The 23,840-nt window shown below is 38.9% G+C and overlaps 1 protein-coding gene across 1 annotated transcript; it reads left to right on the top strand.

Annotated features, from left to right (window-relative positions):
- Positions 1 to 290: 290 nt before the first annotated feature.
- Positions 291 to 5,730, top strand: LOC128360216 (uncharacterized). Its single transcript, XM_053320600.1, has 4 exons — positions 291 to 498; positions 1,190 to 1,411; positions 1,779 to 2,967; positions 3,643 to 5,730. The coding sequence occupies exons 2-4, from the start codon at positions 1,273 to 1,275 to the stop codon at positions 3,827 to 3,829; spliced, it is 1,515 nt and encodes a 504-aa protein (XP_053176575.1). The 5' UTR covers positions 291 to 498; positions 1,190 to 1,272; the 3' UTR covers positions 3,830 to 5,730.
- The last annotated feature ends 18,110 nt before the right edge of the window (positions 5,731 to 23,840 follow it).

The following is a 23,840-nucleotide window of genomic DNA, read 5'->3' on the forward strand; positions in this document are numbered from 1 at the left end:
TAGACGTGTTTAAATGCTTTCTATAGGAAGTATAAGTACTATCTTAAAGAAAATGATGTTTAATATTCATTTATATGATACAGAATGGAATTAAAAAATACTTAAAGGGAGATTTAAAATTAAAATAAGTAGTAAACGAGTAAAATGAGACAGAGTATAATAGACAAATGACACAAATGAGGCCATGTTGGAGCAGCTCTGGATAATGGGAAAGTCCCAAGGTTCATGACGTAACGGCCGGGTGAACTCTGCAAACTGCGGATTAATATCGTCTGCTGTGATCAGGTCTGGGCATTAGGAGTTGCAGAAGTAGCGGATTTAAAAACTTTCTGTCTGCAAGTCTGTTCGTCGAAATAGCACTTCACCAAGAGTCCCTGCCATCCAAAAGGGGAAAATATGGCTTTTTAAAAAATTGTGACTGTCTTCCTCGTCGTCGAAAAAGCTCCGCGTGCTTTGCTCCTGCAACGCACTTCACAAGACTAAGTCAGAAACTATGGGGTGAGTACAACTGCTTTGTAGCTTTAGGGGAGCAGAGTAAAGTTGGGGGAATGATTTCAGCTTTTAGCTAATAAACCTTTTTCTTTATTTTTTACACCATTTAAAACCTTTAAATACAACTGTAATGTGAATTTAGTTGTTTATTCCTGCTTTTTACACCACTGTTTCAACATTTTTCTACTATTTTAAAGTAACCACAGCAAAGTTAGTTTCCATGTATTAAAAATGGTGTGCTTAATTCATGTTTGTTGATCCATTTTTCAGCTTACATGAAGTTACTGATCAGTAACTTCATGTGATATATATGTGAAAGTCTGTAATTGTGTTATAACATACATTGAAAAGTGTTTATTTTATTTGTTATATTTAGTTTATTTATTCTATTTAGTTTAAAATTTCCTTTAAAAACTATGTCAAGTTACTATTTTGCAGGTTATTGATTGATTATAATATTGTTTTGCCACTAATCAATAATAGGTTCCTAGTATGAGCTAACAGGTGACTGAAGAGGTGCATTTTAAACTAAATAAACTTGTAAAATAAATATTTCTTTGTAGTTAAAAAAAAAAAAGGATATTAATATTAATTTTTTAATATTTTGGGCATTTTGGTGTGTTTTTTGGGTGTAAAGAGGGATTTAAAGGGTAAATAATTTTTTTTAACATTTGTTTATTTTCTTATTTTTCTACAGGTCTTCAGGTGTTTCCACAACTCTATCATCCAGCCAGTGCACGCTTTGTGCTTTTGAACAATTCGATCGAAGCAGACGACACAATGGCGGCATCGATCCTTCGCAGGAAAATTCCTCCCATTTCCACAGGCGAGCTCGGCGATCTCCCTCACCGACAGGCTAGCCACAGCCAATCACGGTCCGGGACGGGGGCGGAGCCAGTGGAGAGGCAGCACTTAATTGGTGAGTTTTGCCAAGACGCTTTTTTATTTTTCCACATCCCGAGGTCGGAGCCGCAGTGCAGCACGGGGCTAATGTCGTACAGTGAGTACAGCTAAGTGGATATTTATCGAATGCAGACGATGCTGTTCAATCATTTTCAGATGATCGGTTAGTTGTTCACTTGGATTTTACTGGACTTATTACTTGATTTTAATTTCAATTTTTTTTTTTTTTTTTTTTTCTTACATTTATCATCTCAAGCTTGCATGATTTTAAGAATTTTTTCCTGAATGAGTGGTTTTTATTTCAGTCATCTCTGCCAACATCTGAATGAAAAGATATGGACTGCTTTACTGATTTTATGATCATTATTTTTGTATTTTTATAGGTGATGGTCACTCAGATTGGATGACGGAAAAAGTTGATTTGTCTTCATTTGTGTCAACAAGCGAGTCTTCTCCAAGCTCATCCCTTCCACCCTCACCGTTAGAACAAGATGTCAAGGTGCCCTCAGACCTGGAGGTCATGACCTCTCTATTGCAGGAGGAGCTGGCTCAGCTGGAGGACTACTTCCGCTCAGAGTCCACATCCACAACAAACAAGTTGGAGAAATCCTCAAAATGTGACAAGGGTGCTCAAGCCATGGGCTCCCAGTCTTATTATCAGTTACCCTATGGCTCGTATGGGACCAGCCAATCAGAAACCAGCCCTGTGGTTGTTACCTTGGCAACAGGGGAACTGGACCTGGCCAGCTTCTGTGGCGGTCCCATCGGCAGAACCAAAATAGCGCGACCGGCGCCGTACAACTACCACCACCGCTACCACCACCACAACAATGGGCGAAGAATAATTAGTGAGGCTGTGAAAGTCGGGGAGGAAGTTGGACTTGATACTTGGGGCTCCAGGGGAAGTTACTCAGGAAGCACAGAGTTGTCTGTGAACCACTACTCCACACTGAAGACAGTGAGCAAGAACAGCCTCGGAAGTGTGAAGAAGGTAAGAGAATGTGCTTTATCGTTGAAGGAAGAGGAGAGTTATTGTTTTTCGGAAGGAATGTTTTGCAGCGAAGAGATTGCTCGGGGCTTTTGCCTTGGTGGCTCGTACGACAGCCACCACAAGCGAGAGGGACAATTGATGCACAACGTGAAGGTCAATGTAAGTTACGACAGTACGGGGCTCGAGGTCTTGCACTGCAGCAAAGATGGAGGACTTTCTGGGAGTATTCCCCAAGAGACAATGGTGGCCGGTGACGGCTACTTCCACCAGTCCATGGCCAGCACAGAGCCTTACCATAGCTTTATAGGTGACCTAGATCAGCCGCCACAAGCACAAGCTGTAGAGCCCCAACACGGCCACTACCTCTATCCAGAATGCCTTGCAGACCAAAGCTATGAATGTCTGTCCAGAGGGGAGGGCGATGGACCGTTGATGGGAGCCCCCATTCACCGCCCCACCCAGAGGCTAAAGGATGAGCCCTGCTCTGTTAAACCAGCTGTGGTGGTGGGCGCCTCCATGGAGGTGAACACTGGAGAGAGGAAGCAGAAGAAGAGAGACCAGAACAAAACTGCTGCTCACAGGTAAACACTGCACTCATTCTCTTTTTATTTCTACCTGTTGTCTTAGAAACAAGCTCCAACCTTTTATAAACATATCAAAAATATGTTTTTGTGTGTTATATGTTGATCAGAATGAAAATGTGCTTAATGTTAAAAATATTAAAAAAGTCAAAAAACATTCACAGCCACAGCTCATTGTGAGTAATTGTGACTTCAGCTTGTTGTTTATGGCTTATCTGTCAATTAATGATGCGTGAATACTTATTGTTATGATTGTAATATAGAGGAGTGTTACATAAAGCAGCCAGCAGCCAGCCAAGTGCTTTAAATGTCCTGCTGAGTGAAGGAGGGAAATGGAAAGTCCCTCACTGCCTGCCAAATTCAGCCCCACCTAACCATTTTCTATAAGTCTGCTCAGGCTCTGTGTGTCTCTTTTATGCATCTTTCTTTATGTGTGTATGTGTGTGTGTGTTTGTGTGTGTAGAAGAAAAGTCTGTAAAATGTTGGGGAAAAAGTTCAGTAGGTGGAATAAACACACGTCAGTTTTATCTCAGGGGAGGGATGTGAGTAATCCACCCGACGCAGCTCAGAGGTCACGCTCACACGGCTCATTAATGAAGATGCAAGGCAGCAAAAAAAAAACCTGTGAAAGCCACTCAAAAGCATTCTCTCTCTCTCTCTCTCTCTCTACTGCAGGTACAGGCTGCGTAAGAGGGCGGAGCTGGACTCTCTGGAGGAGGAGCTCCACGGCCTCGAGGGACAGAACCGGGAGCTCCGAGACAAGGCGGAGTCGGTGGAGCGAGAAATCCAGTACGTCAAAGATTTACTCATCGAGGTCTACAAGGCTCGCAGTCAGCGGCTCAAACAAGACGGCAGTGCCTAAAAAAGAAAAAAAAAGAAAACAAACAACAACAACAACACCCACGCTGACCTCACCTCCAAAACCCCCCCGACCAGCACCGAGAAGAGAAGAAAAAAATCAAGAGCACTAACTGGTTTTTTTGTCTCATGAAAAATGAAAAAATGGTAGTTGCATGATTTTGGTAGTTCTTTTCTAAACAAAAAAAAACAAAAAACAACCACAAATATATATATAATTGTTCTGAGAGAGGATGGCCGAACAAAAAAACACCTTTCCTTAAATGAAAAAAAACTGAGGAAAAAGGAGATGTTTTCCAAAAATGGGTGACTAAAACTATAACAAGCCTTAGTGAGGTGGCTTCAAGAGGAGATGCTGAACTTGTCCGTGACCACTGTGATCTGAACTGCACTCACAGCCTTGTTGATGACTGAGTCTGCGCTTGCAATGATCGACCGTTTACATAAAAAAAACAAACCATAATGATAATAATCTGCTCTTTGAATTTTAATAGTAGTGATTGAATTTTTTGCTTGTGGTTTTTTTGTGACACACACACACAAACAGACACGCACACGCATCGGCAGCATCGAGGCAGACCCCCACGCTATAATATATATTTTATTTTTTAATTTTTACTTAATAATATTTCATTTATCTTTTTATTTTTGTTGTTTGTTTTTTTTGTTGCTTCGAGACAAATCAAAAATGAATAAAAGGGAATGGCTGGAGAGAAAAAAAAAAGTGTGTAACATGCTCTACGAATATTTATCACCAGAAGACGTTTTAAAGAAGAATTTGTATTGCTAAAAATGTTGAGTATTTACACTTCCTTACCCCTCCAACACTGAAATACCCAATGCATGTTTGATTTTGGATTTATTTTAAAAAGCATGTGCGAGTGTTATTTGAAGGCAATATTCTGTTAAACTGCATGGCTTCAAGATCTCCACCGCGTCAATCTTAACTGAGTTGACTTTTCTGAGTTTTTTTCCTCCTCCCTTCCTTCCTTCCTTCTCCGCCCCGCCAGTGTGATTCATGCTCAGGTTTTTGGTTTTCTTTCTCTGAGAGACACAGAAACATTCACTGGCTTATTTTCCCCCTCCTCTTTTCTTTTCTCTCTTTTCTCTAAACTCTCGGCTGTATTTTGCGAACAAACAATCACCTGTCGACAACAATAAATCGTTGTCGGGGTAACGGTACGACTTCATGGGAGAAATTTTGTTTTACTTTTATGGGTTTTTTCAATTGATCAATTTGATGTATCTGAAATTCAGGTCCTTTTATGAATGAATCGATGTCAATGTGCAGGAAATTATACATCAGGTAAATTACAGCCAAATAAACCAGTTATGTTATGTATCATTCATCTCTGCCTTCGGACTTGTTTTTCATTTGCAACGTCCATCACGCATTCATCTCCTACCCTCCACCCCCACCCAACCCAACCCCCACCCCTCCGCTTGCCTTTAAAGCGCCTCGCAACAGTTGTCTAAAATGACACGAAGCGCACCCAGAACAGCACACACGCTGAATAGAAAGAGGAGGGTGGGATTAAGAGATAGAAGGGGAAGAGATGTGGAATAAAACTCCCACCCACCCCACCCCCCCTTGCTCTGCCCCTCCCTCTGTTTCAGTGCCGTGCTACCATAACTGCTAAATCCAGCCTTCTTATTTTGGCTGCATTGCAGTTAAAAAGTCCTGACTTGTTTTCTTCAGGATTCACTGCTGGACGGCAGCACATGAAGGAAGCCAGGCTGATTGACAGCTGACCGTTCTGCAGTTAAAACCTAAGATTTTCACCTATGATTGAGTCAACTTGTGCAAACAGCCACACACATACACACACACTCACATGCAATGAGGAACATTATGTAGAAATACTACCAAGCATTTTGTCCTGTTACAATATTTGGCCAACTTTGTTCCTGTATAGTGATCTATCCTCTAGGGAGGAGGGGGGGGCTGAGTGGAGTGATATCTCACACTCCGGCAGTCAACAGACAACATAAGTTGCCTATCTCATCTCCCAACCCGTGGAGGGGTGTGTGTGTGTGTGTGCGTGTAAGTGTGTGTGTTTGACTGTGCGTGTGTGTGAAATCTCTCGGTATCTCTCCTAGCAGTCGTAGGCCTTTCAAGTGCATGAGGCAATATCACACAATACTTGCAGGAGGAGGAGAGAGATGCAAGTGAACTATCAGAATAAAAAAGTAGTGGGTTGACAGAGAATGCCATTAAATGTCTTGATTCAGTATTCTTTCTGTTTGTTGTTTTATTTTTTTTATACAGATGCAATGTAAGCAGCGATTGGAATCCCAACACAGGATCTGTAATATAATCCGATTTTTTGCTATGTGTTCAATAAACTTCTTCACTTTAACATACTCATTTTTAAAAACATTTTTAGACGAGATCGCTTAATAATCCATCCATTTATCCATCTGTTTTATAACGCTTATGCATGTCTGGAGATGAGATGGTAACATTGAGGATTGAAATGTTCTCAAATTGGCTAAAATACACAAAAAATAGCATGTAAAGCAAACTGGAGCTTTTGAACCAGCTTTCAAATACAATAGCATGCTCAGTATACATGTATTTTCAATTTAAAGTGTCCATTTTTTCACTTTGCAATCACATCAGTATGTTAAGCTGAATAATAATATGTACAAAAAAATGACATGAAATATATAGTTTATATGATTAATAATGAAAATATTGTAACATATGTAAAATGTAAATATTTAATGTAGCGATGCAACGACATGTAAGAATTAAACAGTATTTTAATCTACAAGGTAGAGTATATATGTGATGTTGAAAGTGAGCAGGTCTACACAGAGACAGGGAGTGGTTAATCATGATCATTTGTGAAGAATATTCCAGTAAGACTTCAAATATGCTTCTTTCACCACCAGGTGTCCCTCTAAGCTCAGAAAAAGACTTAACTGCACTGGAGTCATGCCAGGTTCCTCATTTTGTGATCATGTGATATTTACATTAACCCTGCAACTTAATGTTCTAGTGTGAAAACAAGGTGTTAATGTCCATGTGTTATGCATAGAGGGAACAGGTTGGCTCCTAATGTGGATCAGATCAGATCCCTAAAATTAGATCAATAGATCATGTTTACAGACATCAAATACAAAAACACACACTTTTTAACAGAATCATAGTTACTAGTTACTTTACAAAACATGTGATCAGCTTATAAAATATGATACATTTTTAGTTTAAATACCCAATGTAAAAAAATATTCAAATTTGCTCCACTTCAACAAAATGAAACCAATCATATTTAAACATCAAAGCAACAGTAATTGTAACCATTCATGTATTTTTATAGTGAGGTTTTGCTGCCACTGCAGCAGTTTTACAAGTCGGATATTATAAACACATTCAAGTCACATTAGTTAGTTCTTTTTATCTGCCTTATTTGTATTCATTATGTAACACACTTTGTAACATTGTAAAGAAACATGCTCTATAAGTAAAGTTTATTATTATTCAAAATGATCACATATAATTGACCAATTAGGAGTTTGCATCATGGAATACTGAAAATAAACAAAACACTGGGTCACATAGTGCAAGATGATAATGTGGAGGATTAAAAGTTGAGTCATGCAAATGTCAGCTTTGATTTTAATAGTTAATTATTACGTCAATTATATCAATTGTTGGACATTGTAATGGACACAAAAGTAAAGAGCAGCAGTTTTACAGTCTTAAAATAATTAAAATATTCTCTATATTACCACTATTCACAATATGAAGCATGAAAATAGTTGCATATTATATACACATTAAAAAAAGAATCTATCACAAAGTATATTGATGTTCAAACATAGTGTGGAGGATTAGAAGTTGAGTCATGTAAATGTCAGCTTTAATTTGTAAGTTCATTGTTATATCAATTATATACATAGTTGAACATTATAATGGAGCCATTCCTTTTTATGGGGGTGAAGGGAGTGTTTGATGCTGAGTTGAGTCATTTGAGTTTCACTGGCCTCATCTTCTGTATGTGGTATTGAGTAACTGTGTGATTTTAATCTCATGACACAAACCAAGACCCAATGAAGACATCCTCTAAAATGTGGGCATTCTCTTCAAAGGCTTATTTATATAATACAATACTTATACAATACTTTAAAATTCTACGACCGGTGGCTTCATTTTTAATTTTAGTACTTGGAGAAGACACAAATATTTCAATCATGCAGTCCAGACACTGGTGGTGGTGGCTGATGACTTTTTGGTGGCAGGTGAGTCTGGTGGTGATGGGGAGGTAGTTGGGTGTGCAAAATGACACCATGAAAGTGCTACGGTAGAGAGGCAGAAAATATATTTTAAAAGACAATATGATAGGCTGATAATGAAAGTGTGTGACTGTCTTCTAAAGAGCGCTCAGATGTTTCTGCCAGTGTGGGCGTTCAGCTCGGTAAGGCGTGTTGTGTGACTTGGCTCAGGATGAAGCAGAGATTATTAGGTGTGACTCGCACTTAGTGAGTGATTGTTGTCTTTGGGCACAGTGGCTGATTCTGCTTAACTGCTGATATATATATATGTACAACTTTTCAATATAAGCAGGCAACTCATCTCTCGCTCTTAAATTTAGCTCTGTAGAGGGGGCATAAATATGAAGCATGTCCTGAGGAATATTTTTCTTCTTGTCTCTTCAATTCAATCAGAGAGTTAACTTAAGTAAAAGGATCAATACCATAGTGTACAAAAACTGTTACACATAGAAGTTTTGCTTTCAGTTTTTTGCATCAAATTATACTTAAATTCCCAAAAGTAAAAGTGCTCATTTTATAATAATGTAATATATATTACTGGAATAGTAATATTCTAATGTCACAGCTGGTAAAGGTAGGGATAACTTTAACTACATTATATTCTGTCTATAATTGTATATCATAATCTATTAATTGATAGTATTTTGTATTAATAATCTGAATCTGACAAGTAACTACACCTCTTAGATAAATTTAGTTGGTGAAAAAATATTTAATAGAAATACTTAAGTAAAAGTACAAGTACCTCAAAATTGAATTTACATACAGTGACTGAGTAAAAGTACGTAATTATATTCCACCACTGGTTCACCCACGAGCATGATTTATGACATTACATGACATTTTGGCACATTCATAATGGACACAAAATATTTGATTCAAAGAAGGTCATATTTTTTTTATAGGTCTTTAAAATTAGCATCTCTATGGGGATGAATGTATACATTACATTGTCTTGTGTGCAATGTTAGACGTGTGGTCAGCAGGAGGTCGTTTTCTGACTACCTAGAATCAGATCTAGATGAGGTAGGCAGCTGTTTGTTGCCTGGTCCTGGAATAATCTGCCTTATGATTTGGCTCGACTCAGCGTGTCTTTGAATAGGTGAGCAGTTTCCAATGTAGTTTTCAGTCAAGTTCACTTTAAATGTGTTACATCGCCATGTCTTGCCTTGTTAATATTGAATTAGTTTGTCCTGAATCAAAAGGACAGTACATGTCAAGACAGATATTACATTTCGGTATTTCCTGTTGGCACCAATATACACAATGACATACAGTATACGTCAGTCATGTGTTTAACTGAAACCTGGTGTAAACCAGCGTGGACTCCGTGGTTAATGAGGTCTGCCCTCCTGGCTATAGTTACATGGAAAATGTCTGCAGGTGTTGCCAAGGTGTTGCCAAGGTGTTGTTAGTAATCACACGCTAGGCTGAACTGACGCTGTCTCCCGTGCCAGTGACTGATCTTTCTTCTACGAATGCCTGCCGCTGAAATGTAAACTTTCAATCTTTTCTCTTCAAACTGGAAGTGTTCCATCTGCCCTCCAGGTCTTATCATCAGCTTGTCAATCAACTGTGAAGCACCTGTCTGAAAGGTGCTCTATAAATAAAATGTGATTGATTGAAGGTTGTCATCATCTGCCTACTCAAACCCCTCAAGAAGCCCACCCTGGATCTCAGAGGTTCTTACCAGCAACAGACCTATCTCCACCCTAAGCTTTCCTGTTCATAGTGTTGGAGAAGGTGATTGCCTCTGAGCTTCAGGACCATCTTAAACACAACAATCTATTTGCAGATAGCCACGGCTTGGCAGGTCGTAGGAGTCCGTGGTGGAGATGGACACTCCGGGTCTGTTGTTGAGGCCACAGTGGAAGCTGGAGTAGTTTGCTCATTTTGTTTTGCCTGTTTATTTATAAAAAATCGGATATTGACATCTGTTCTCATCTCATCTCTTCATATTCGCAGGTAATGCAGCCAGCAGTTTGGCAGGTTCCTGCCCTTTCCTCGCGATGCTCACACAAGACGTAGTCGATAAACAATGCACACTCATTTCAAATCAAAATGCAGCAGTCAAAATGCAGCCTCTCGGTTCCGTGGTCTGTGGTTTAGATGTTTGACAGTTCAGTAGATTATAGATGTAATTACAGATTATGGATTATGGACATGCTAAGGAAGGTAAAAGAAGAAAAATAAATGTTTTGTGATTGTGGAGAGCTTTGAGTGTACTCTGCTAATTATAGGCATGCAATTAGTGGCTTTATGCTCTCTGAAGTTTTCTTTATGGACCAAACTCTGGTGAGAAATGGGAAAGCCTAAAACACTGGAAACCACCCATGGCCTGTACATATTTCTCCACCTCCTTCTGCTGCTCCACATTTAATTCCACTCTGTTACATTAAGAGACCAGTTTCAAGGACCATAAATATGCAGGGCTGGGGTCAAACCATTGGGATGAAGCCCAGTGACAGCCCACAGGACCTACAGGATGGACCCTTTTACCCTAATTGTTACAATATAGGGGCAAAGTATGCAAGTTCTAGGCCACCAGTACTAACATAAGCTCATTCTCTGTATGCTATTTTGCAGTTAGTATACAATAAATCAATGTGAGTCATATATTAACATGTTCAGTTGTTTCCCAAGCTCTTTCTGGAGCTGTATCAACACACTCCACAATTTGTTTTAATTTTAATGAGCTGCTCTTGCATTTCCTTTGTGCGATGCAATTTGGGACAGTATGTCCATCAACAGCACCCTCAAAAGTCATCTTTACGTCTAATGAATTTTTCCCTCTTCCAAGTGTGCATACATATGTATAGTAGGATTAGTGTGTAGATGATCAATAAGGTATTCTTATTCCATGTGAGCAGTCATACAGAGACAAGCATGCTAAAGAAAATGAGAGGCAGGACGAAGGCAAGACAGGATCGTATTAGAGTGAGTAAGGGAGGGGGGTGTGATGCAAGAGTAGAGGAGAAATGAGGAGATGGGTTGGGGGTGGAGGGACCATGGTGAGCATCTGATGGTGGTGGAGAGCAGAAGATAAGCTGGAGCTCAGTGTTGCAGAATGGCCCGCAGCTCTGTTTCAGGCTTGTGTTTACACCAGCAAGAAGGTCTTAAATTCATTATGAGCAGCTGAATGCAGCCACTGGAAGAGTTATCAGGGCGGAGGCTGAAGTTAGCAAGTTGGTGTAGAATGGTCTTTTAATGAGAATCTTCACACATCTCTCTCTATGAAGACTTCATTTAACTCTGGAGTGAGACAGTTTGAGTTTGAACAAATTGTTGGTGTTAAAAAACAGATTGATCTGATCTTACCATGATGAGCTTTTTCCCTGGCAGTGATACCACACATGTTAAGTGGTTAACTCCATTTGAAAGCTCCACTTGTTCTGTATTAGTTCCATCAATTAAAAAAGGTGTCAAAAGCCATGAGATTGCATTTATGATTAGACCACACAGAAATAACACAATGAGCTTTTCTGTTTCATCAAAACTACAGAACAGTTACAAAACATGTGTTTTTTAAATTCTGCTTTCAGAAAGCTAGCTGCCTGTAAATATACAGTTATGCATAAAGCTTAAGTGAAATCTGGAAGAAAGATGCAGAACATTGTTCAAAGATCCACAGAGATTAAACTCAACATATTTGATGTAATTGTGAAACAGTTTATAATCTTACTGTATAATACTGTTTGTACTAGACTTGACATCTCCCACTGTACTTGAGTGTTGAGAAAAACTAATGTGGGTTGGTGTTTTAACCACACCAAAAGTCAATAATTACTCTGATGTACTGTTAAAATAACAGTGCACTGGACTAAATGTGTCACTTACTGCAGATTAAACTGTAGGATCCATTCTTAACTGCAGGGCTGCTTACAGTGTTACTTACTTTATGACTCCTGGAGGCTAAACAGCTGGACAGAACAAACAGCGTAGCAATGGAGCTGCTAAAATATTTAAGCCATAAGATCATTTCAATCACAAAGAGACACATGCTCAGGCAAATTCGTAGGATTCTGCCCTTTAACTTTGCGTGCAGAGGTGGTATTTTGTAGTGTGCACATTCTCGGACAAGGTGGAGTCAAGGTGATGTGTGTGATGTGTTCAGAACAAATGCAGAGAATGTGTGCTTCAATTATCAGATTGATTTCCGCAATCTTTTGTGAATTCACGTTCTCTTTCACAATCACTTGTTTAAGATCCACATTGAAAGCAGTCTGCTGTGACAATAGAAGTATGTAGATTCTGTGCTCTGCACATAAACACATTGTATGTATCCTTAAAGGCTTAATGAATGTGTTGAAAGCATTTCCTTTTTTCTTTTTTCTTTTTTTTAAAAAACTGTGTTGCTCACAGTCGGCAAACAGTCCTTCTCTGACTGGAGCGTTGACATTTGTCTTGGCATGTTACCAAGAGGTGTAGATGAAGGAAACTGCATGAAAATGAATGTGCACTGCATCACATGTGTGCATGTATGAGATACAAACAACATAGAGACCGGCTCAAAAAATGGTTCCATACATAGAGCTGCTGGTTGTCAAAGACTTCACTGAGAGTGGAGATTACAAATCCAACATATAAAGCTCCTCAGTCTTAGCAAGAGGATTTCAACTGGACCATGTTTTGGCTGTGAGGAAATCAATTCCTAATCTTAAGGGCCAGTTCATCCAAATTGATGCTGTCTGATTAGTATTTGAGGTGTGCTGCTAGTCACTATAAAAACCTTTGACAGCGTGTTCTGTGGGTTATCAAAAGTAAGGACACAGTTTCTGGACAGTGCCTGTTAATGTTGAACTAGTGTTGGAAAAGGGGCAAATGTGCATGTGTTTACACCTGGACACATCAAATCATACTATCAGTAAAGGTAATTTCCTTTAGTAATTTAGGTGATGTTTAGGCCTGTCCTGGCATATTGGCAGTGTTGGAGTTAGCATTAGCTTCCCTTATGGCTAGTGTGGATGTGGGATGGAATGATCAGCACAGAAGGTGCTTGCAGTTCTTGAGTGTGAAGAGTCTTCTGCACAGCTCTCGATGGCTTGAAACCTCCATGTGTGTTACATCTCAACATACCAGTGATGTGGCAGCAGCAACATATATTCATATAAACACACATATTGGAGTTTGTCATATACTGAAACAATATGTGAAGATGGGGACAAGTCTAGTTCTAATCAATGACACATGCTGTATATTAATAAACATTTAGAAATGTCCTTATATCTGCGTTTAACTGTATCATAGGGTGTTATAAACAATTGATTAAATATTAAAATATTGTCCATACAGACATGGTCTGAATTATTGGTAACGTTGTATTTTATTAACATAATGCACCATTTGCCATGTACAATGCTGAAATTAAAATATATTTCATTATCAATGCATGTCCATGTTTGGTTTGCAGTGGAACAAAACAAATAAGTTATTGGTACCCTTCAGAAGTTGTGAGAAATAATGGATTTGTAGTGATACTTTAAGGATATTATTGTGTATTAATTAGTATCACAGGTGTTTTCAATTTTATCATCATTCATTCAGCCAGTTTAAAAGGAGAAAATGGCTTGCTCTGCTTGTTTGTGCCACTGTGTGCATCACACTGAACATGGAAAACTAGAGAGTGCTCTAAAAAGTAACAGCCAAGCACAGTCAACATAAAGGTTACAAGACAATCTCCAAAGAGCTTGATGTTCCTGTTGCCAATGTAATTAAGAAGTTTAAGGTCCATTGAAGTCCAAAATCTCTGGACGTGACCGCAAGAGAAAAACTGGCCCAAGATTGAACAGAAAGATTTCTCATAAGTTGAGAAAGAACCAAGAAACACTTCAATACAGATCCAAGCTGACCTTCAAGTTCAAGGTAGTTTCACGTCACACCATCCGTTGCTGTCTGAATGGAAATGGGCTCCATGGTAGAATATCCAAGAAGACTCCACTTCTAAGAGGGAGACACACAAAACCAGAGTGGACTATGCTTTTAAATTTAAGATCTTTAATATTTATAGATTGTAGATTTAGATTGATAGATTTTTCCTTTGCGTGTCAGGCACGGTACATCTGTCTTTATGGACATAATAAAGCTTTCATCTCAACTGCAAATGCAATTACACCTGAGGTATGGAACTAATCTGATGAGGCAAAAACTATTTCCTGCCTCAGGTGAACATCATAAACATTCCTTCGGTCTCTCTGCCCTTGAACATGCAGGCAAGCATACATCAACATGCAGGCAAGCATACATCAACACATGCAAACTTGTTCTACCTGAACTCATTTTCCTTTACATTACTGTATTTCTGTATCATTGTATGACTTCCCCCCCAACTGTTGCACTTGTTGAGTTAGTGCTTTACGTGTCAGTCCCTCATCTCGATTTCTTTGCTGAGACCTCAACAATCATGTTTTGCCTTCTTGCTTGTACTGTTCCTTATTTCCCCCACCTCAGTGTTATAATTCTGTTTGTATTTGCCTGATTATCTTAAGAATCAGAGCATTTCTGGATTCCCTAAAGCATTTGTTATTTCTGTGAAGTAAGAGTGATGAGTAAGTCTGACTTCAAATGCCACATAAAATGTATGAAATGATCCGGTTGACTCATATTATGTTGTGGATGTGGGTTTTCAGTGACTCCTTTGCAGGTAAATGTTTTCTGCCATCATACCATTGATCATCTTTTTGTAACTATTCACCCACAAACCAGCAAGCCCTGACAAAGCCAACTAAAACTACTCATGAAAGAACTTGAGGAGCATGCTGTTCAGGCTGCCTCAGGTCTTTGTTGCTGAGCTTGAATGCATTGACATTTAAAGCTGTTCATTGACCTTTACATGCCAGTCATATCAGTCGCCCAATATTTATATGACTTTTTTGATAGTTATGTGTAAGAAGTGCTTACCATGGATTCATTTGAACTATGACATTTCTGTAGAATACATCTCAAGAGTACTAGATCAATTATTTATTGTCCTTCAAGGAAATTTATTGCCAAGGTCAGTACAGAGCTTCACATTTGGTTTCTAGAGTTTCCAAAAGCAGAAGTGGAGGCAGAGCCTTCAGGTATCTGGTTCCTCTCCTGTGGGATTGTGATGGCCACAGCCACACATGGTAAAATCTAACCCACTCACTCTCCACTTTAGTTTGGTTCTACACAGGTTAATTTAATTTGGATTTGGGGTTTAGTTAGGTTGCTTTGTATTTAGTTGTAGTTGGCGTCCATTTTGTTTTCCATATTCTATATATGTGCTCCCTTATGTCGTTTCGTCAGGTCTGTTCTGTTCACATCTCAGTTCTTTGTTGTTATATTGAGTTTAGTTATCTTTTGTTGACCTCTTTTATAGTTTGCCTTGGTTTTTGTACAAGATTTCATTTTTGGGTAAATAAAACCCTATTCTTTTGAATTTATATTCCTGTGTCATCATTGCCTTACGGCTTGTCCCTGACAGGGATCATTTTCCAGTTTCAGTCCCGGGGGGCAGACATCTTCTCTACAAGTAAGAGTAGGCTTAAAACTTTCCTTTTTGATAAGGCTAATAGTCAGGACCAGCCCAGGCTTGTCTTGAACCAGGTCCTAGTTTATGTTGCCATAGGCCTAGACTGCTTGGGGACTTCCCACAATGCACTGAGCTCCTCTCTCCTCTTTCCCCTCTCCATCCATTTATGTACCATTATTGCAGATTACTAACCTGGCTTCTTCCCTGGAGTTTTTGTGCTTTGTCACCCAGGTTTTCTTCGGATCATGGTGCTGGAGCACCTGGTTATGGGTCATAACCCTCCGTAAGTCATGGTTGTGGACCGGGTGTTGCTGTAGCCCTGCTTGACATCCACGCCTGCTCTTATTGGCAAGGCAGATGGTCACCTGTTTAGAGCCTGATTCTTCTTGAGGTTTCTTCCCATTAAAGGGGAATTTTTCCATGCCGCTGTCACCAAGTGCTTGCTCACGGAGGCATGTTGGCTCTCTGTAAAATAAAGAGGTAGGGTCTAGACCTGCTCTATAATCAAGAAAAGCACCATGAGATAATTTCTGTTGTGATTTAGAGCCATATAAATAAAATGTAACTTCCATAGATACATACATGTAGTACATCCACAACATACTACATGAAAGGCGTCCACACAGAATACATCAACTCATTAATAGCTGTAGCCGTTGTGGTTTGGCAGTGCTTTCTTTAAACTTCCTATGAATCTTAACTGTCTACAAACACTGTTTGTAAAACAGTTTCAGGTAGAGCTAGTCCTTAAAAGTCCTACTTTAGCTCCAATTTGGTTTTTTAGGCATTTAGCAAACTCCTCCAAGCTTGTAAGGTGACTGTAAATCAGGAATACTTGATTTGCATTATATTTTTTAATCCATGTGCTTATGTGCCTAATAAGCACATGCCTTATGGCATTTTGGAGAAAAACACATCTATGAAACATTTCTTATGTTTATGAATCATTCATTGGGTTAGTAAATTAAAAGAGTAATAACTATGAGAGAATAATGTTTATTGAGAAGTAACATTTAATAAAGTCTGCAAGATGAAAATACAAAGTTATACAATTGTGACACTGACATCCAGTAACCTCCAGCACTGAGTCATTTTAATGCGCTCTACAAACAGTGCACGTCTATACATGTTGTGCTCGTTCAGCAGATAATTACCTGCTGCACTATTTATTTACAGTGCAATTTGATGTAACCTTTGTGTAAGGATGTACATGTCATTCTTGAAGGCAGACTTAGATTTGTAGTTCACACCACCAGCATTAGCTTATGACTTAGGCTTGTTAAAAAAAGAAAAAGTAAAAAATGATTGGTGTTATTTATTTTCATATATTATTTTAGACTTATTGTTTTCTGGAGCCATCAGTGTTTAGAGAAAGTGTAGTTGAAGCTGTGACAAACCCATCTGCATGATGCAGCAACCACAAATTCTTTTTATAAAGGCAATACAAAAACAGCCCAAAGGTAAAACTGGTGACATTAAAAGATTCTGACTGACTCAAACAATGACTTCTTATGAGATGAATGTGGTACTACTGAAAATGAATACTTTAATACAAATAGGAAGAAGCCCAAACTCTAAGTACATTAATGCAAACACCAAAAAAGAAAATCATCTTCAACTAACATTACCCTTCTTCCCAGTGTAAAAACTTATTGATAAACTAATAAGAGCATTTTATATAACTCCCACATTATATGTAACCTGCCATATATGAATGTTTGAGATACAGTAGGTTATGTCACTTTAGTAGAAAAGTACTTAATTTCAAATGATCTACTCTCTATTTTATGACTGTAAATAAAACCTTCAGTGGTTATTAATATCGATGTAAACCAGTTTTTTGGTAATAGTTAAGTGTCAATTCTTTGTGCTAATCCTTTATCCTCTCTCTTTAAAGATATGGACAGCAGCATTTTAGCTTTTTACTGACTGATGAAGTTTGTGACTTTAAGCGCTCTGTAAAGTGGGGGCTTAAAACCCTGCAAAGATGTGGTCATTCTTAGAAGATCCACAAGAAATATTATGTGTACGATGCCTTTGACTCAGACTCACTGGTAACTGGAACTCATTATAGACCATCTACAACAATGTCAAACCTCCCGAGTCAATACATTTCACACTAGCTGTGTATACCACTGAGTGACAATCTGTCACAATACTCATGTCTTTATTAATTGTTTTTTTTTTAAATTTTTTTATTAAACAGCTCTTATTGCTTGTCTATACGCCCCTCATGCTGCTTGCATTAGGAGGCGGCTGGATTCGCAAGATCATGACATCACATAATCACATGAGAATCCATCTTATCAGGCTTCAAGTTAAGTGCTTGTGTCCAAACCACTGGTGGTTCAGACGCATCAGCATCATGAATCCAGCTGCCTCGCAAGGTAAGACAGTGATGGACAGATGGTTCATCTGTGCTGCTGTTTTATGTATTCTCTTTTCATAGTTTCTCATAACCTATAAAAGACCCGGTCATCAGATAACTTCTTAAACCGCATACTATCACATTTTTGCCAATAGGCAAAGTTCCAGCCAGGAAATCATACTTTTTAAAATAAAAAAGGGATATCATTCCAAAAGTGACAACGCAAACAAAAAAACAAGAGCTTCTTCAGAAGAAAAAAATGCACAAAATTAATCAGTAAACATGCATGTATACTAAGTAAATTAATGACTGCATATATGGCTTTAAGCAGTCTGAGGCACATTAAAGTGTCACAATTCCACTATTAATAGCATAAAGTAATTATACAACAAATCTTGACACAGACTACTGCACGGTGTCAGGTATAAAAGAATACTTTTGACATTAAAAAAAAAAAGGTTCTGCCAACAGTTTTCAGACGAGATATTGGTCTGCGACTTATTGGACTCAGCTTAGCACATAAATTGATGGAAGGATTAGCAGATTGCCTCTACTGAGGGGAAAAATTCCAAGAACTCCTAAATGGTCTTGTTTACATATTATAGTTTGTTAGCTAGCTTGCTGGCCACCAATACATCTAACAATAACATGGGTATTGTTCAGAACAAGTAAAGAGTCCAAAGCCAACAACTTCACTACAAGGACCAGATGTCTGAGATGCCTCGTCACTGCAGCAGCTTGTTTTTTGTCAGTTAATCGTTCCAATATGCTAACTGACTGCTTGCTAAACCAAAATCTTTTGTTTTCTATTTCTGCATTTGTTAGACTAAAGACAATGTGTACTTATGGCATTTTTGGAGTTTTGGAGGGCAGCTAAGGCTTTGCTAGCCTTGCTCTTTTCCCCTGCTTCCTGCTTTGAGCTAAGCAATTCTTAACACGTTGAATATCTCTCTATAGGAAACAAACTGATGAAGCTCATATGTTATTACAATTCATTGTTGGTCAAACACAGACCAATTTACATTTGACACACCTTACAAAAATACAGTTTATACTCCTGTAAATAAGACCAAAAACTTGACTAAATGCTGAGAGCTGTTGAACAAAGACTAATGCATTTACAGCATAAACTCCCTGCACACAACACAAGTCATTTAAAGCCAGTCAAATGTAACTGCACATACTCCCTTCACCATACAATACTAAAACTTTAAATGTCCTCTAGTATACAAGTCCTGTAAAGATCCAAGTCTCCACTCTATGGCTTTCAATCTCTGGCTTCAAATCAAGATGGAAACATTTGCATTTAGAGCAATAATCAGACAGGCAGTCCATATCAGATTTGAGCAAGTCTAGATTAGACTCAAATTGAGACCAAACAACTGAAACAATTCTTTCAAAATCATGCACTATCTTAAGAAATAATGCATACTGCCAAAGTAACATTCCATAGGATTTTACACCTGGATCTCTAAGGACACACTAATTGAGGGAAACTTGTTAATCTAATGTAACAAACAATGGAAGTTTCATAGAAACCAGCTAATGGATACCTAATGTTATTGTGCAGGTTACAACAAATACCTGAGTCAGGCATTTTTACCACACACAAAACATCAGATGCCTTACATAACAGGCCTGAATTCATGCTTAGAGAGAAAAGAAACACATTAATTGTGGTCTCTCTGTGGTGAATTCAAGCTTGAACCAACTCAGAACATTACTGTCGGGTTCCAAAATGCCGGGCAGATGTGCCGAGTTTAACCAGAACTAGGTTGAACACACTGACACGCCTGAGAAAGAGAGAGAAAGAGAAACATTAGATCATTGATCAGTGTATCAAGTCTCAGAATAAGCCCTTCACATAGTAATAGATGCCTAAATATGTGCAATGTGAAATATTAACAAATATTAATACTGAAATAAAAGTCATTTCTGGTACAGCAGGTGCTTGTTAAGTTTAAGAGGTATCTTCTAGCTGTCGTGTTGGACAAATGGAAACATAAACCTGTAGTCATTGAGATTTATCCTCTGGGGACTGAGTATGTCATCATTGTAGAACAAAGCGTTCCACTGATAGACAGACATTTCAGTCCCTGAAGGCACGTTGCTAGTGAAGCATTGACAGCAAGTACATCTACAAATAGATGTTCAAATGCAAAGGTGGGTAAAATAGCTGTGTTGTCTAACCAGCTTTCAAGTCTACTCATCTACCCAGCAACCATCACTTGCACAAATTGTCTCTGTATGACAGTTCAAAAGCATACCAGCATACCTTACAGTACTCTACAGCTGCATACGCTGAACACAAGTGAACAGGGAGGAACCGGACTCATACATTTGTAAATACATTGGGCATTTTTTGTTTACTAAGTTCACAAGTGACATTGACTCATTATTTGTTTAAGCGCTACATGTCAGTGCTCTGCCTCGCCAAAAAGCTGAACTACAAACTTGCCACAAGGTGCACCTGTCACAGGCTATACTGTAGCTGTTTAAATGACCCCTGGCCACAACTGTCAGTGGGCTGGGTGCGAGCAGCAGGCGCCGGCTGGCTGCTTAGCAAGCTCTTGCTTTTACAAATTACTGCTTTTTTGTGTGTAAAAATGAAAGAGACAAGCAGCTTTGTTATTATGGGCTACATACCATAATGTGAGGGTAGCTGCCCATCTGCAGCAGACACTCCAGGGTCTCTATCATCTGCTCTTTGAGGAGCGTGTGAAGTCTGATTTGATTGAGGGATTTACTGCTTTCCAGTTCATGTACTGTTTCCTTTAGAGCCACTGACGCACACTGAAGGACAGTCATTCCTGTGCACACAAACACACACACATTGTTAGACTTGTGAGGAGCCGTTGATCGTGCCCAGGCAGCACAGACTTAGCATATAACAAAAAGCACAAAACGATCTTAGTACAAACGGATCTCGGTATGATGTCATGTGAAACTGACTGAAACATTCTTCATGATCCGGCAGCAAGTGGCAGTCAGTAAACAACAGCCATCCAAACTCATGTAAAAAGAAAATTTAAAAACATCTCTTTTTTAGTGAGAAAGTCAGTACATACCTGAGTTATCGGTGGCCTCAAAGTCAACATACACACTGTCCATCATTGCGTGTTTTAGAACCTACAAGACGACACACATAGTTATTTACACAAACATACTATTATCATTTATATGTTCACAGACATATTTAAGACTCTTAAGCCTGCTTTAAAGACACCTGCTGCCTTCAGATAACTCATAAAAAGCTGCTGTGGCTGAGAAATCCTGCCTTTAGTATTACTGCCATAAGAAGGTTGGAGGAAGATAGTGTTAAAAATCTTGACACTGCCAATAATAAACATCTACAGTACAGCTAGAGAGCTAGTTGCAGTTCCTCTACAATGCTTTTCCACTTTTCCATTGTGATACATGGAGGTATGCTGTTGTCGGTGTTGACCTTAGATGTGTTTTCAGTGAACTGCATGAAAAAACTGAACTCACATCTGAGAAAATATTTATCATGAAGTGTAATGACAGGTTAGTTTCACCTGTTACATACCTACCTACCCAACTAAAGAGGGTTGTATGTTTCCATTTTTAAAAAAATGTTCAGTGAGTCAATAACAAAAACATGTGACACTTAATGACATGCTATAAGCTACTGGAGTGCCTTTGGAGACTGGCTGTGTTGGTTTTCGTACATGTACATATATACTTTGTTTACTGACTCCAGCACAGTTAGTTTTAACCTGACCAACCAGTTGTAGTATGGCTCTGAGGAGACTGTAGATCTACAGCACTATCCTATAAAAACTTGACACATGAGTCACGTTGCTTGTTAAAAGCTGAGATGAGTAATGAGGCTGAGATGAGCTAATAGATGAGTAATACTTGACATTTCTGCATTAAGGTTAAATGTGTTATCCAACATAGTCATATTTTCCAATGTGTCACCTGACTGTGATTACATTTTCTAAAATTTGAAGGGTAGATTTCTTCATTAGATTTTTAATCACTGCCAATCTTTGCTTATATCTGGCCCCCCTCCCATCGGTGCTGACTGAAATATCACGTGACAGATGTGAGGACGATGATGAAGAGTGTAGAGGAAAGCACTAACCTCTAGGACCCTGATGTAGCCTTTCTCAGCGCTGAGGTGGAGGCAGGACTTTCCAGAGCTGTCCTGCTCATTGACGTTGGCCCCTAAACGGATCAGATCTGCCACCATCAAGTGGTGGTTGTGCTTTGCTGCAAGGAGGAGGGCAGTCTGGAAAACAGAGAAGACATTAACATTAAACTATGGGTTGTCTGATGATGAGACAGCTGTAACATGTAAACCTGATTGCACAGTGTGCATGCAGGCCGCTCCACCTTGTTCTCATTTGTTTTCTTACATCTGTGATTAACGGGAAGAACTAATGATAACACTGACGTTTGTAAACAGAGCTGTAAAATAAATGTTGTGTTTTGGATCGCTACCTACAGTAAATATCCTGATATCAGTTCTTAAATATTTGTTAAGTGTGAATCTTCATTATAGCATGACACGCTGCCCATACTAGTGATTTAAGAGTATTGGACAGATTTTTCCATTCTTTCAATTTTCTTTGGTGCACAAATAAAATGGAAAATGTCATAATTTGGTGTCCACAAGACAAAACAAACAAACAAAAATCTTCTGAGCTGAAATCATTAACCTTAATCTGACTGAATTTGGAGCTTCAATATGATACAGAAAAGAACTACAAAAGAGTATGTCACTAAAAGAAACGTAATGCAAGTTTCATGTTCTGTTCACCATATCATCATCATCATCATCATCATCATCATCATCATCATCATCATACTTGTATTGGCATATTTCAGCACAGCAGCTTCTACATTTCAGTAGTTATTGTACACAGCTGCCTTGGGCTCTGTCAGGTGTCATCTAACAGTGTAACATCACCTACTGTAGGCTATAATGTCTCCTCTTATACTGTATAACTCTGACCTGATTAAAAACTGATAAATATGTCATCTGGTTTCTGACAGCAGAAATTGAAGTTTTGTGCTGTGAAATTCTTCTTCATACTCTTTTGTACATTTTTGCACAGATTTTGCACAGCAAATTTAGCGATGTTGATGACACTAATGATCACATTTCATGAGCAGGTGGCTTGAAACATTCATACCAGCAATGCTCACTTAAAAAAGTAGATGTTTAGGATAAGAAAATGTTCTTTCATGAGGCCGAGTGATTCAGTAGGGAAGATTCACTGAAGAGTGGATCAAGTTATTAGAGGCATTAGAGATTATAGAAGAGATTTAAAACAAAAAAAACTACAAATCTGTTGTTTTTGTACCATTCCATCAGAGTCTTTAAGGTCTAGGCTGTTGAGTGCGGCCATCCTGCTTGCAATGGCGTAGCCGAGCGCCCTCTTCCCGACACACGCCACTTCATGGAGAACTCTGGAGGTAGAGGGACAATAACAACAACACATTAAAAAAACCAAAAAAAAAACCTGGAGGTACTGACACAAAGAGCAGCATACAATCTTTTAAGAGCGCTACTACAGGTCTGAACCTGGGTTACATGTGAACCTGCATAGTTAGAGAGGTTTCATAAAGTAAGCCAGAGAGACAGTAGGACTTAATTGCGAGAAGCCTGCGGGCTCGAGCCAGCCAAACAAACTGAAGGAACTCGTTTCTCGCCGTCACATTTTAACTTGTCGCGGCAGGAAAAAAAAAAAAAACGCAGGTTACCAAAACCACAGTTGGATTTTGCTGAAATCTAAAGACAACGTCACGCTTGTGGGAAACTTACGTCCTGCCATGTTTGTCGGTGTCCAGCAGTGCCGCGTCAGAGATGTCCCTCAGCTGGTTTTCCTCTCTCTGCAGCTGTGT

This window comes from Scomber japonicus, chromosome 6 (genome assembly GCF_027409825.1).
Source record: "Scomber japonicus isolate fScoJap1 chromosome 6, fScoJap1.pri, whole genome shotgun sequence".
Classification (NCBI taxonomy): domain Eukaryota; kingdom Metazoa; phylum Chordata; class Actinopteri; order Scombriformes; family Scombridae; genus Scomber; species Scomber japonicus.

Bases quoted from the DNA above. Each gene is read 5' to 3' on its own strand.
- LOC128360216 (XM_053320600.1), top strand. From the start codon at position 1,273: ATGGCGGCATCGATCCTTCGCAGGAAAATTCCTCCCATTTCCACAGGC. The intron at 1,412-1,778 runs GTGAGTTTTGCC...GTATTTTTATAG, and splicing joins GGAGAGGCAGCACTTAATTG to GTGATGGTCACTCAGATTGG. The intron at 2,968-3,642 runs GTAAACACTGCA...TCTCTACTGCAG, and splicing joins AACAAAACTGCTGCTCACAG to GTACAGGCTGCGTAAGAGGG.